The sequence below is a fragment of the Lemur catta genome, chromosome 1, assembly GCF_020740605.2.
Source record: "Lemur catta isolate mLemCat1 chromosome 1, mLemCat1.pri, whole genome shotgun sequence".
NCBI lineage: Eukaryota > Metazoa > Chordata > Mammalia > Primates > Lemuridae > Lemur > Lemur catta.
Window position 1 is genome coordinate 177,457,554 of NC_059128.1, and position 15,813 is coordinate 177,473,366.

At 33.5% G+C, this 15,813-nt stretch overlaps 1 protein-coding gene across 3 annotated transcripts in view; it reads right to left on the bottom strand.

The window, feature by feature from the left end:
* LOC123630146 (phospholipid scramblase 2-like) overlaps nt 1-15,813 on the bottom strand; it is a 45,034-nt gene extending 29,221 nt beyond the window's left edge. Inside the window, exons 1-5 of one of the 3 annotated variants that reach the window (XM_045539416.1) lie at nt 15,768-15,813; nt 11,935-12,065; nt 6,559-6,672; nt 5,514-5,556; nt 23-243 (exon numbers count right to left, since the gene is read on the bottom strand). In XM_045539416.1, coding sequence (XP_045395372.1) covers nt 23-243; nt 5,514-5,556; nt 6,559-6,651 — 357 coding nt within the window. In that variant the 5' untranslated portion in view covers nt 6,652-6,672; nt 11,935-12,065; nt 15,768-15,813. Of the gene's footprint in view, nt 1-22; nt 244-5,513; nt 5,557-6,558; nt 6,673-11,934; nt 12,066-12,333; nt 12,346-12,623; nt 13,225-15,767 lie in introns of those variants that run through there. The other 2 variants (XM_045539414.1, XM_045539415.1) reach the window with 2 other exon arrangements.

Below are 15,813 nucleotides of genomic sequence, written 5' to 3' on the forward strand. Positions count from 1 at the left end.
AAATCACATGGAGTAAATTTACCTTTTGTGGGTAGTAACTTCTCCAGCAACAGCTACATCTTAGATCTTTATGAAGAGCAATCACATCCCGACCTACATTATCATAAATTGTTATAGTAAAAGGTCTTGAAGAACCACAAAGGCATTGAAGAAACCAATTATTTCTTTCTTCTGCAAAATAAATTCTCTGTCCTTGATTGTTCATGATTTCATATGTTTTACTAGTTTCCAAATTACTGAGAACTAAAGAATAAAACAACATGATGGTTTATTAGTAATGCTAATGAATGACTTGTGTAAAGTGCATATCAAATAATTTTCAAATATGGAAATTATGTTGGGTTATAAACAGGTTGGTATCTTTGTTTCTTTAGGTAGAAAAATGAAAGAGGCTAACCACTCTCTGGTCCCCTTTATTGCTAAAAATCTATGCGTAGATTTTTTTTGTATCACTTTTTAATTTCAGAGATGTTAACCCATTGCTTTATGTTTTAAGTTATGCTAAATTTTACTCCTCTTCATCTTTTCCTTCCTGGATTTGAAAAAGATTCTATTAGACCTCCAATCTGGATATTAGAAATCAAGAAGAATATTTTAATTATGCTAAATTGAGGGAGCTGGGAAGAACATGAAATAAATAATATCAAATTCATCTCTTTTGCTAGCAAATGGGAATATTGTTATTTTTGTTCTGATAATTTCACTTCTGTGATTATACAAACAAAATAATCCTAAAATTAAAAAAAAAAGTTTTAGGCACCAAATGTTCACTACTGTACAATTTAGAACAATAAAAAAAAAGTAGAAACTAAGTATCCAACAACAAGAGGCAATATGTAGTATCCCTCATAAGGATTATTAAAATGCTGGGTTTTTATAATTAAAAAAATTAGGTGCATAAATATAAATGTGGCATTTACAATGATTAAAAGTGATTTTTTTTAAATCCTAACAAATAACAAAGAAGTCTTCAGAAGAAATGAACCAGTAGTTGTGTGTGAATGGTTATTGTCACCCACTTTTTAATTTTTTCAAATGAGTATGTGTTTAGTGGGTATATATTATATTACTCTAATATACATTTAACATTCTGTTTTAATGCTAAACTTTGAAACAGGTAAGTACAGAATTTCCTCACGTTTAATTATTTAGTGGGCATATGAAAATAATTATGTTTTTATATTGTATCAACATATTTGAAATGTATGCATTTTAATCTGATATTGAAAGCTAAATCATGGTTCAAAACTTAAGAAAATAATGTTTTCTGACTGTCTTTTAAAATTAATTTTTTATGAGTAAGAATTGCACATACATGGCATAAATTTTAAAAATGTAAAAGAGGTTACCAAATTGAAAATAAATTTCCCTCTAGTCCTATCCTATTTCCTTCCTTCCCCAATTTCATATGCATCCTTTCAGAGACATACCAAGCATATGCAAAATCTCTACATATTTTAAACACATGCGCACACACACAAACTACTATATACTCTGTAATTGTTTTTTATACTTAGCAATATACTCTGAAGATATTCCTGGCAATTCTGTAGAGCTGTCTCATTCTTTTAAATAACTTCATAGTGTTAAATTATACGAAAATATCCTCATTTAGAGCAGTAGTTCTCAAATTTTAGCCTGCATCAAATTCACCTGAAAGGCTTTTTACAGCACAAATTATTGAACTCCCCTTGTGGATTTTCTGATTTCAATGGGCCTATTATGGAGGCTGGGAATTTGCGTTTCTAACATGTTCTTAGATGATGCTGATGCTGCTGTTCCAGGGACGATACTGTGAGAATCACTAGTCAGGAGAGGAGAATTAGTTCCCTATACATGCATGTTTAGATTTTTCCCAATATTTTTTCTATTTTTGTGACTTAAATTATAAGTAACTATGGCAGTTTCCCTTCTTTGAATTCCCACAGTTAATTTTTACCTCTCTCATAATTTTTATGACTCCATACTACATATTTTATTTAAGTATTGTCTAAGTCCATTTTGTATTGCTATAACAGAATACCACACACTGGGTAATTTCTATAAAATGAATTTTTTTAAAAAAACTTAAGAATCTTTTATTGGCCTACACCATTTTGACATTGCTTACTGTTTAATATTGTAGTGTCTATATGTAAAATATATACATATTCTGATCTTCAGTTTCTAATTGAGTCAGTTTTGATTATTATATTCCTTTTTCTAGGAATTTGACCATTTTCACTGAGTTTTTCGAAACTATTTGCTATTATAAAACTATTATAATAGTTATTATCAAAACTATTATAAATTTTATAATATTTTCTATTTTATTTCACACAGTCTGGAGGCTGGGAAATCTAAGGTTAAGGGTCTGACATCTGGAAAGTGCCTTCTTGCTGCATCGTGAGAGAGCATGTGAGAGAAGGAGAGGAAGGGGACTAAACTTATCTGTTTATCAGGAATCTATTCCTTTGAAAACTAATCCAGTCATGCATTAATTTATGCATGTGGGTAGAGCCCTCATGACTTAACCACCTCTTAAAGTTTCCACCTCCCAACACTGTTGCATTGGGAATTAAGTTTCCAACACATGAAGTTTGGAGGACACATTCAAACCACATTCCACTCCTGGCCCCAAAATTCAAGTCCCTCTCACATGTAAAATATCCATCCTATCCCAATAGCCCCCAAATCTTAACTCAGTCCACATTCAACTCAAAAGTCCAAAGTTCAGAGTCTAATCTGAATCATATATGCGTGAAACTCAAGGCACAATACCTCTCCCACTGTGAGCCTGTGAAATTAAGAAGTTATCTACTTCTAAAATATTATATTGGGACAAGCATAGAATAGACATTCCCATTCCAACAGGGCAAAATGGGCAAGTAAAAAGGAGTAACTGGTCCCAAATAAGTCCAAAATCCAACAGGTATAACAATATTAGGTCTTAAATCTGGAGAATAATCTCCTTTGATTCCATGTTCTGCATCCTTGACACGCTGGAGTGGGAGTTGGGCCTCCAAAGCCTCAGGCAGCCTTGCCCCTGTGGCTTTGCTGGGCATAGTCCACCCAACACCTCTCAAGAGTTGGAGTCTCATGCCTGTAGTTTTCCCAGCCTGGAGTTGTGTGCTGGTGGCCCTACAGTTCTATGGTCTCGAGAGCTGCCCTACTCCCACAACTCCACTGGGCTTTGCCCTAGTGGGTTTTTCTGTGGTGGCTCTGTCCCTGTGCAAAGTATCTGTCTGGGCCTCCAACCTGTCTGTGACATTCTTTGAAATCTAGATGGAGGCTGCCATGGCCCCACAGCTCATGCACTCTGCATATCTGCAGATTCTGTACCACGTGGATGCCACCCAAGCTTACCATTTGTGCCCTCTGGAGTTACAGTATGAGTCACACTTGGGCCCAATTGAGCTATGCCTGAGATGGCTGAGGGGGGCTGTACTGGAATGTGAGGAGCAGAGACCCAAATTGGCCCCGGGTAATGAACTTGTATAAGGTACCTTGGGCCCATCCCCCAAAACCATTCCACCTTTTTAAAGCTCTGAGCCTGTGATGGGAGAGGCAGCCCGGAGAACTCTGAAATGCCTGGAGGTGATTCTCCAATCATCTTGATGAACAGTACCTGGTTACCTTCTATTTGTGCCAATCTCCTTAGCAAAACCATTGCTTGGCCACACCCTTGGTTTGCTCTCCTCAACACATATTTTTCATTCTTTGCATGTCCGGGCTGCAAATTTTCTAAACATTTCCATTCTGCTTCTGTTGGAATTATAAATTCCATCTTTAAATCAGTTTTTTCCTTTCACATCTTTTTATATGTGGTTAAAAGTAGCCATGCAGCTTTTTCAATATTTTGCTTAGAAATTTCTTCTGCCAGATACCCTTGTTCATTGCTATTAAATTATGCCTTCCTTTATGGTACAACTATGTCCTTAGGGCCTGGACATAGTGATAACAAGTTTTTTTTGCAACTATGTAACAAGGATGGCCTTTATTCCAGTTTCCAGTACCTTGTTCCTCATTTCCATCTGAGACCCCATTAGAATCTCCTTTACTATGTATATTTCTACAACATTCTGCTCCCATTCCCTTTATTAATAATTTGAGAAGTCTCAGATTTTCCCTACTGATAATCTCTTCTTCTGGGCCCTTAATGCTTCTTTCATGGCAATCTAGACTTTTTCTAGCTTGCTCTTCCAAACTCTTCCAGCCTCTACCCATTATCCAGTTCCAAAGCTGCTTCCACATTTTCAGGTATTTGCTATAGAAACATCCCTACTTCTCAATACCAATTTTCTGTGTTAGTTTGTTTTGTGTTGCTATAGCAGAATACCACAGACTGGGTAAATTATGAAGAGCAGAAATTTATTTCTCAAAGTTCTAGAGTCTGGAAAGTCTAAGATCCAAGGGCTGGCATCTGGTGAAGGCCTTCTTGCTAAGCCGTAACATGCTGGAAGGCAGGACATGGCAAGAATACTCATGAGAGAAGGGAAGGAAGGGGGCCAAACTCATCCTTTTATCATGAATCTGCTCCCCTGATAAGTAACTCAGTCCTGAGATTATGGCATTAATTCATTCATGAGGGCAGAGCCCTCAAGACCTAATCACGTCCTTAAAGGCCCCAACTCTCATCATTGTTACATTGGTGATTAAGATCCCAGTAGAAGAACTTTGGTGGACCCATTCAAACCACAGCAAATATCATCATCCTTCCCATTTCCAAGCAAGCCCTCTGGAGCAAACCCAAATCTGACTCTTCTTTGATTCTCCCAAAATGGCTAGCACATGCCTTGTTCATTGTAGGTACACAATACTGTTTCTGGAATAAATGATCTTTCATAAAAATAAGGCATTTTAGTGTAATGCAGCAAGAAAAATATAAAAAAAACATTCTTTTATAATATACCTAAATTGAAAATCTTTTACAAGTAAAACCATAAATTGTCCATTATACTCTTAAAATTTCTAATATATATAAGAAAGATATCAGTGGTGATAATATTATTTTTTAAACTAACCCTGTTTTATTTATAAGCATTTCAGTTTCATCTACATGAAAGAAATACTTGTACTAAGTTGAGACATATGTGAATACTTGAATTCTAAAGGATAGTTTAATTTCTTAGATGTGGGAGCAGAATTGGACTACCTAAAAACTTACCTGTATTCTGCTTCTATTAGCAGAATTCTCAGAGAATCTGGAATCATTGCTTCTCTGATACCTGTATTTGAGGAATTTAGGATAGGAAAACATTTTAGGAATTAGACCTATGTTTAGCAAGACTAAAAATGCAGACTAGAATTTTCAGGAATGATCCTGGAGCTGATATCTTTTTCCTTTCCTATGAGAAGACTATTACTGCATTCAGCTTCTCATCATCTAAGGACCTTCTATATATTCTCTTCATGTTTCTAAGGTTTAGCTTTCCTCATACATAAGGAACACTTTAATTTATGAGGGTTCATATAACCACAGTTAAACAAATAACATCTTGAAAAATGAGTATATCAGTGTGTTCGGTACATACCTTCCAGAAGATCAAAACGTTGACACACTATTAACTGATTTATCTATTAGAGTAGAAAATAAAGATAGATGGTATGAAGTACTCAAACTAAATTTGTAGCACATACCACACATAAATTAATACTTACATTAAAGATATTTAAAGTAATTGATTTATTATCAACATCTCTAATTTTTTTCTGTGACTTGTAAATATTATAGTAGTCTAAAATTAAATTTTAATTTTTGTTTTATCATAGAAACAGCTAAATGAAAAATTATTATTATAGTATATAAAGTATTTTATCTTTTCTCTATTATTAATGTATGCAATATTTTGGTTAACAAGAACTTAAAATATTTTTGTTAGAAATATTTTTAAAATTCAGAGAGAAATATTTATATGGTAATTTGAAGTGAGAATTTTAATATAATTTTTACCCAAATCCTAAAAGATTTCGTTAGATTTTTATCATCATTCGTGATGTTTGTAATTAAGCACTGAAAATGTAAATAACCTTTTCAAGAAGGTACAGGTATACTATTTCATTTTTAAAATATTAAAAAATAAGATGTGGTCAATGAATACAGACATACAAATTATCAAAGTTAATTATTCAGAGACAGTATCACACAAAAGCAAATCAAAATTGATGCCATAAATAAATCGTCATTCAATCCCATAAAATCTGGTACAGAACAAGAGACATTTTTCTAACATTAATATTCATATTTCATGCCAGGTTTCTAATGCCCAAGCACTAGAAGAAATGAGGATAATTGAAGTTAATTTTAAGTTACATTCTCAAAATCTAATTTTATGTTTTAAAAAATAAGCATTTATTTTTCAATGGGCTTCCTAGTAAATTTATAAATAATAATATAATATTTAAAATGTAGGTGTATGACTTCAATCAAAAATAAAAATTTATTTGTAAATAAAATGTAAAAATCTTAGAGTTATAGTATTTGAATCTATAGTTAAAAATTTTTATAACAAGTTATATTTTGCAACTATCTAAATTCATATTATTATGGATCAAGTACTTTAAGAAACAGTACCATACCTGATCCAAATATTCCAATCCAGGTGGACAGTTGGTTACTATCCCTGGTGTAGGCATCCATTGTATTGTGGGTCGTAGATCATAAAAAGTCATAATCTGGATACTATAAGTGCTCTACAATGTGACAGATTGGACAGATTTAGCCTTTTATCTTTAAAACCTAACATTACTAAAACATATTAACCTGGTTAGAGACAGGAATCAATTTCAACTTCAGGTTCACTTTTTCTATGTTTAATGATATAAATACCATTCGCACTTTATTTTTTAAATTGTTTTCAATATTTGCGGTTTAATATATGAACTCTATCTCTCAACTAATACCAAAAAGAAATCTCAGAAATACAAGATGTCCCAGTTAATACAATCATGATAAGGTGAATGCAATTGTTATACACATTCCCAAGCCAAGTGACTTTAATCCATTTAAATAGAATTAAATCTTTATGTTTCAGAATCATTTAAAAATAGCTGGATGAATTCCCTCTCCCCATCACCAATCTTGAAGGATATGCAACGGTGGATATAGCAACATTTTGTCCTGGGTAAACACCATATAAAACTTTTAAAAATTAGGTTTGGGGAGATATCTATTATGACTCCAGTGCCATGATTCTAACAAATTTAGAAACAAATCTCTACGGAGCCAAAATTTTCTTATCGGTTCTAATCAAGGTCTCATTATTCTTTGTATTTTCCACAGGTTGCTCACAATTAAACTTACAAAATAAATCTACAAATCCTGCTTCCAGCTCCAAGTTTAAGAGGATGATTCTAATAGTGCCTATGAATACATCAAAAGTATTGCAGAATTTACTCACATTATTTGGGGGCAAATATTGCATGATTTGCTTTTATACAAATACAAAAAGAAAAATTAAAGAAAGGATTCTAGTAAAAAAGAAGACCATCCAAACTTGAGTTATTATTATTATCAATTTAGTTTAGATGGGTCAGATGGTAATTACCTCTTATGCTTAAATTTTTGAGGAACTGCAAAATGTTTTCCATTTTCCATTCCCACAAGTAATGTGCAAAGATTCCAATTTCTCTACATTCTCACCAACAATCATTATTATCTATCTTTTTAATTACAGCCATTCCAGTGGGTGTAAAGTCATATCTCATTGTGGTTTTGATTTACATTACCCTGATGACTAATGTTGAGTATCTTTCCATGTGTTGTTAACTATTTTATATCTTCTTTGGAGAACTGTCTTTTCTAATTATTATTCCATGTTTTTACTTATCTTTTTATTGTGGAATTGTGAACGTTTTTATATATTCTTTATATAATTCCCTTGATATAAGATTTGCAATTATTTTCTCCCATTGTGTGAGTTGTCTTTTCACTTTTTTCATGATTTGCATTACAGAGATAAAGATTTTAATTTTGATATAGTCCAGTTTATCTTTTTTTTTGTTGTTGTCATTGTTGCTTGAAATTTAGTTGTCATGTATAAGAAACCATTCCCTTATGCAAGGCCACAATGACTTACTCCTCTGTTTTTCCTCATGGTGTTAAAGATTTAGCTCTTCCATTTGGCAGGTGAGAATTCTGCCACTGAACCACCCATGCAGCTGGCTCTTACATTTGGATCTTTGACGCTTGCAGAAGTATTCTCACCTTGCTTCTCATCATAGGAAAAAAGTATTCAATCTTTCACCATTAAATACGTTAGTTATTACTTTTTATAGATGTCATTTATCAGGTTGAAGAAGTTTGTTTCAAGTTTGTTTAGTTTTCATTTTAATCAGAAAAGAGTGATTTTTTTCCAAGTGCTTTTTCTGTCCTTCTGTATTTTATTCAATTTACATAGTATATATATTAGGTTAAGTCATTTTCAGGTTTTAGATGAGCCTTGCATTTCTAGGATAAATCTTACTTGGTCTTGGTGTATAATTCTTTTTATATCTTGCCTGATTTAGCCACTATTTTGTTGAGGATTTTTGTGTCTATTATTTGTAAGAGATGTGATATGCACCTTTTCTTGCTGTGTCTTTATCTGGTTTTGTTATCAGAGTAAAACTGGCCTCAAAGAATGACTTGAAAAGTGATTCTCCTCTCCTACTTTTGTAAGAGCTTGTGAAGAATTGGTATTAATGCTTCTTTAAGTGTTTGGTAGAATTCACCAATTAAGCCATGTGGTCCTGAACTTCCTTTGTGGGTAATTTTTTGATTCAATGTCTTCTTACAGTTCTGTTAAGATTTTGTATTTTCTCTTGTACCAGTTCTGGTAGTTTGTGTCTTTCTATGAATCTATTCATTTCATTTCCATTATCCAAATTATCGGCATATATTTCTTCATAGTATTCTTTAAAATCATTTTTATTTCTGTAAAGTTGATAGTAATATCCCTTTTCCATTCATAGTTTTAGTCATTTGAGTCATCATTTTTTTCATGGTCATTCTAGCTAGAGGTTTATCAACTTTGTCGAACTTTTTAAAGAACCAACCTCTGGTTTCATTGATTTTCTCTCTTGTTTTGCCATTCAGTATTTCATTAATTTCCTATGAATACTTATTGTTCCCTTTCTCTGTTCACTTAACATTTAGTCTTCCCTTTTTCCAATGTCTTAAAATAGAAGTTTAGCTTATTGATTTAAGATCTTTATTTTTTAAAGTACAGGCACTTACAATTATACATGTCCATATACGCACTGCTTTAGCTTTATATCTTACACTTGGTATGTTGTTTGTTTGTTTAATTTGTCTCAAAGTGTTTTTTAATTTTTTTATGATTATTTCTTGGATTCATTGGTTATTTGTAAGTGCGTTCTTAAATTCCTACACATCTGTGAATTTCTCTAATCTCCTTTATTAATTTCTAATTTCATTACATTGTAGTCAGAAAACACACTGTGATTTTAACTTTTTAAAATTTAGTGTGAATTATTTTATGGCCTAATTTGTGGTCTATTATGGACAATGTTCCATGTCCATTTGAGAAAAATGCATATTCTACTTTTGTTTTGTGGTGTGTTCTTTGGATGTGTGCTAAAACTAGTTGGTTTATACTATTGTATAAGCCTTCTAATTCCATAGTGATCTTCTGTCTAGTTCTGTTTATTACTGAAAGTCAAATATTGAAGTCTCTAATTCTTATTGTGGAATAGTATATTTCCTCCTTCATTTCTGTCAATGTTTGCTTAATGAATTTTGGCGCTCTATTGTTAATTATATATTTGTATTTATTGTTATATCAACTGATGGATTAATACTTTTATTATTATAAAAATTTGTCAATGCCTTTAGAAACATAATTGTTTTGATTTTAAAGCCTATTTATCCTGATAGTAGAATACCCACACAAGCTTTTTTTGGTTACTATTTTCGTCCTATATCTTTTACCATTCTTAGGCTTCCAACTTATTTGTGCCTTTGAATCTACAGTGTTCATCTTGTAGACCACACAGAGTTGGATGACGTTTCTTTATCCATTCAGCCCATTGCTGCCTTTTGAGTGGATTATTTAATCTTTTCTTATTTAATGCTGTTATTGATATAATTTGACTTACATTTGTCATTTTTCATTTTGTTTTATACAGGTCTTATGTGTTTTTTTGTTTTTCTTTTCTTCCTTTATTGCTCTCTTTTGCATAAAGTGAGTGTTTTCTAGTGTGACATCTATTCCTTTTAATTATTTTTTCACATATAAATGTATTCTAGGGCTTACCATATATATCTTAATTTATCAGAATATACTTTAAATTTATATTAACTTAATTCTAGTATGACATAGAAATGTACCCCTATATGTACCCCTTTTTCCTTCTCCCTCTTTTATTATTACTATATTTATTTTTCTATATATGTTATAAGCCAAACAGCACATTATTATAGTTATTACTTTATATAATTTTATGGCTTTTAAAGAGTCTGAGAGGAGACTAAATATATGTTTACAGCTTTTGTTGTATTAATCTACCCTTTTATTACTTCTACTTCTATTTATTTGTTGTTATGAATTTGTTACCATTTGTAGTTACTTCCTTAGCCCAATACAGCATTCCTCAAACCCACCTTCTCTGGGCTGTTAATGGCAAATATATTACTTTTCTATGTGTTATAGGCCCAATGATATAAAGGTAATGTTTTATAAAATTGCTTTTAAAATCAGTTGTCATATAAATTACATTTTTCTATGTTATATGCCCATCTACACAAACTTAGTGTTGTTTTATGCAGTTACTTTTTAAATCACATAAGAGAAGAAGAGAGGTACAAACTAAAATATATTCCCAATACATTTTTTATATTTACCTATGTACATATTTTCTATTGGGTCAGACATCATTCTCATATTTTAGTTCTGAGATATACTTTTCTTTAGTCCTTTAAATATATTTACAATAAGTGATTTACAGCCATTCCCTAGAAAGTCCCAGTAATGTTTATGCATTCTCTGGGGTACTTTCTACTGAATGGTTTTATTCCTGTGTATGGGCCATACATTCCTATTTCTTTACATGTTTCATAATTTGTCACAGACAGGTATTTTTAATAATATAATGTGACAATTCTGGAAGTTGTATTTTTCCCCCTGCCAGGGTTTATTGTGATTTAGCGTTTGTTTTTTTTTTTTCTTGTTTTTGGTTTCGTGACTTTCCTCAAGCAATTATATTGAGTCCATATTCTTTGACACGTGTGACCACTGAGGAACACTCAGCTTACTGCGTATCTAATGAATGGTTAGCATTTTCCTTAAATACTCTGCACCAATGTATCTCCCAGCCTTTGCTGAGGCATTTTGTATGTGTTTGGGGGTATGCTTTTAATGATCCAGCAGGCAGTTTACAACACTGGCATAGGTTTCCCTCCTTGCTTGCACAGAACCTTAGGGTCAGCCAGAGGTAAGAAATATGTCCTTGTCAGATCTTTTCTTAGTGTCTGTACAGTTCTGCACATGTACTTTGTCTTCTAGATTTCTAAGAACATGTCAGAACTCTTAAAAGTTTCCTATGGATGTCTCATTCCCCAGATTTTCCTTTTAAGAGTTTTTGGTCAGCTCTTGTACGCCCCAACTGTTTTCACTGTCTCATTCAGCTGCCATATTAAATAATTGTAATTGATTGTTTTCATAATATGCCCTGTGGGGAAAGGCTGTTCCTTCTCACTAATTGAGCTAAGAGTCTGATAAAAACAACAACAACAACAACAAAAAAAAAAACCTCCTCAAGTAGGTTTAAAGAGTATTTTCAGTCAATTAATGACAGTTCTCTGAGGATGAGACATTTCGGGAGGTCCAATCACTTTCTCTTTCTTCCAAGGAATAATTGCAAGGCTGCTAGTTTCCAGGTTCACTAATTTACTGTTGCTGTTGTAACAAATCACTATAAACAATGGCTTAAAACAACACAAATGTATAGTCTTACAATTCTGGATGTCAGACATCTGAAATGGGTCCTCAGGTTTGCCTTTGCCCCGGAGGCTGGACAAAGAATCTTTTCACTTGCCTTTTCAAGCTTCTAAGCTTCTTTCCTCCTTGTGATCTCTCATAAGGAACCTGTGATTACATTGCATCCACTCAGATAATACAGAATAATTTCCTAATCTCAAGATTTTTAATGTAATTATATTTAAAAATACCTTTCTTTCATGTAGGTAATATATATCAACTGGTTCCAGGGATTAAGATATGAATATGTTGAGGAACCATTTTTCTGTCTACAATATTCCTCCCTCTGTTCCCCAAAGAAACATATCTATCCCACACACAAAGAGTATTTACTCATCTCAAGTCTCCACAAACATCACCACATTACAGTATGTACCCAAGTCCAAACTCTCACATAAATCTCCTCAGCTCAAAAGTCCAAAATCTTATCCATGTAAACCATGTATTGGTTGTGACTCTGGGTATGATCCATTATGAGTCAAAATTTCTCTCCAACTTTGACTTGTGAAATAAGAAAACATGCTGCTCTTCCCATAACGCAGCCATAGGGCAGGCATAGAATACCTGTTAGAGGCATTTTGGTTCAAAAAGGGAGAAAATAGAAAGAAAAAAAAATGAGTCATAAAATTACATAAGTAATTTTGAAATCTAGCACGTCAAACTCACTAGGTTTCAAGGCTGTGGAATAATCAATCCTCTGTGGCTCTGTTTTACCTTCTGGCTTCAGGACTCTGCCCTCTCGTCCTGCAGCTCTGCCCTCAGAATCATCCTTCATTTTCCTTAAACGGAAGCATGTGTTTTCAGCCGAGTAATTTTATTAGGCACTTTTTATTTGTAATTCCAACAAATTTATTTCTTTCTCTGTCCTTTTTAGTCCAAGCTGGAGCTGTTTCTGCCAAGAACCTTGTGATTCTCCTGTATGTGTTACTACTAATAGATTCACTGCATTTGAAAAGATGTTTCGCCACTGATGTGTCCTTGATAATTCCAACTCCATTCCTGACTTCTCCTTAGATACATAAGTCACACACCTAATCTCTTCAAAGAGCCCCCTTTGTGATTGAATCTCTAAAATTTTAATACTTCAGAAACACTAGCAAAATGTTGCCCAGGCATTCCCTCAGCCTTCTCTCAAGAGCACACTTTCCTGATACTAAATGTCCTAATTTTAGTGTCTTGTGTACTCTAGATAGTCTGAGAGTTTTCTAAATCACCAATTCCTGATCTTTTTTGCTTAAAACTTCTTCTCTCAAGCTTTCTCCTTTTTTTTTCCACATTGTATTATAATAAGCAACAAGAAGAAACCAGGCACAATTTCAACACTGCTTAAAAATACGAACTAAAAATCCAAGTTCATCACTTACAAATTTCTTTTTTCAAATAACTTTGGGACACAATTCAGCTAAGCATTTTGTCATTATATAACAAGAATCCCTTTTCCTCATGTTTCTTATAACTTCCTCCTCATTTCCTTCTGAGACCTCACAAACAGCACTATTAATAACTGTATTTCTGCTAACAATCTGTTAAAGTGATCTAGGCATTTTATAGTATGCTCCTCAAAATTCTTCCAGCCTCAAATCATTACACCATTCCAAAGCCACTTCCATATTTTTAGGTGCATCATGCAGTCGTGTCCCACTTCTAGGTACCAAAATCTGTATGAATTTCCTATTTATGCTATAACAAATCACTACACACTTAGTTGCTTATAAAAACACATAATTATCATATTTCAGGGTTATGAAGTTCAGAAGTCTAAATTGAATCACCAGGACCCATTCTTTCTGGGAGCTCTAAGGAAAAATACGTTTCTTTCCTTTATCCAGCTTCCAGAGGCTGCCTGCATTCCTTTGCTTGTGGCCCCCTTCCTTCATCTTCAAAGTCAGCAGCATAGCATCCCCTTTCCTCTTTTACTTTTTGCCTCCCTCCTTAAGGACTCTTGTGATGCTATCAAGCCCACACAGATAATACAAGATAATCTCCCCATCTCAAGATCCTTAATCATATCTGCAAAGTTCCTTTGCCATTTAAGAGAATGTAATCACAGCTTTTAGGGATTATGATAAGCACATCCTTGGGTGCTAGTATTCTGTTAATCACATCGTGGATACTGTGACTACAGGGCTGTTGATTTTCAAGGCTTCTGTGAAGCTGCAGAAACGGGGATGGGACTAAGGTGTGTGTGTGTGTGTGTGTGTGTGTGTATGAGAAATAATCAGTATACATAGAGAGGCTATTATTCAGAAACAAATTAAAATATGCTATCTCTGTGCATTGACAAGTACACAAATATGTTTTATGTGTAAATGCCAAGTATACTTTTAAAAATTTGTATTAACTACATATTAATTATTATATTTTAAAAAGTATATTGTTTTTATATAGTATATTATATATTGGTGTATATGTAAATATATTTTATATATTTAAATATGTTTTTAGTGTTTGTTAATCAATTTGGCTATGTTGATTTTTTTTTAAATGCACATCACCAAACAGAAAAATATAAAGTAATCACGCTGAATAAATTGATGTTATTTCAATTGTTTGCTAAAAGAATCTCACCTTTAAATTGTTGCCCTATTCATGACTATTTCTAGTTTGATAAAGTCATATATTGCTTCCAGTAGACCTAAAATACAAATATTGTTTTTAAACACTGTCACAATTTAAATGCTTTCTTCATCATGATCTTCAGAGCCATTGATAACCACACATTTATATAAAGTAGATAATTCACCTGAAGCCTTAGAATATATATCTTGGCCAGGCAAGTTGGCTCATGCCTGTAATCCTAGCACTCTGGGAGGTTAAAGCAGCAGAATGGCTTGAGCTCAGGAGTTTCAGACCAGCCTGAGCAAGGGCAAGATCCCGTCTCACCAAAAGTAGAAAAATCAGCCAGGTGACATGGCACGCACCTGTAGTCTCAGCTACTCAGGAGGCTGAGGCAGGAGGATCACTTGAGCCCAGGAGTTTGAGGCAGCAGTTAGCTATGATGATACAACTGCACTCTGCCTGGGCCACTAAGTGAGACTCAATCTCAAAAAAAAAAAAAAAAAGAATATGTATCTTGTATTATGTTTCAGACAAATATATTGGTTTATTAATTCTGGAAAAAATTCTATCTTCATGAGATCTTATACATTAAAAAATATCTCTAGAAGAGATTCGTAGTTGGCTCAGTGTGGGAACTTACAGATCATTCCTAGTTTAACTTTTATCTTGGTTTCACAGATCAAAAATAGAAGCCTCAGAGGTGTTTTGTCACTTAGATTTATTAATGGAAAAGCTAGAAAGAGAGCTCAGATATCCCAGAGAAGAAAAGCAGGAGCAGCTGAGATGGGTCATGGAATGGAGGTGGGGAATGTGGGTAGAGAAAACGTTCACAGCACAGGAAAGAAGGGGCCCATGCAGGCTCTGATATATTTTATATGAGTAGCTAATTTTAAGTCAGAAGAAAGAAGCTGGAGGTTTTGTTACTTTGCTACTCTGGTGTTGTTTCTCTGTCCCCTAGACAAAAACATAAATATCTACTTCCTACTTTAGTTTTAAAATGTCTACGTGGGTCGCTCAGAGATTTGTACTAAACCCAGAAACCTAGGTGTTCTCTACAAAAAGATGGCAAGATTTTCTCTTATATCAGTCTGACAGCAATGAAGCGTTAGTAAAGTTTGGATCCTTTTGCTTAACGACTATCGGTTTCCTAGTATAAGTTATAAAATCTCAATTAGATAGGCCATGAAGAGGACCATAGGCACCAACATTTAGAACACAATAGTCTCTGGAAACTACATGTCAAATGGCTACCTGAGAGCTCAGTTTGAAAAGGCTTGGTCCTGTGTCTGGCCTACAA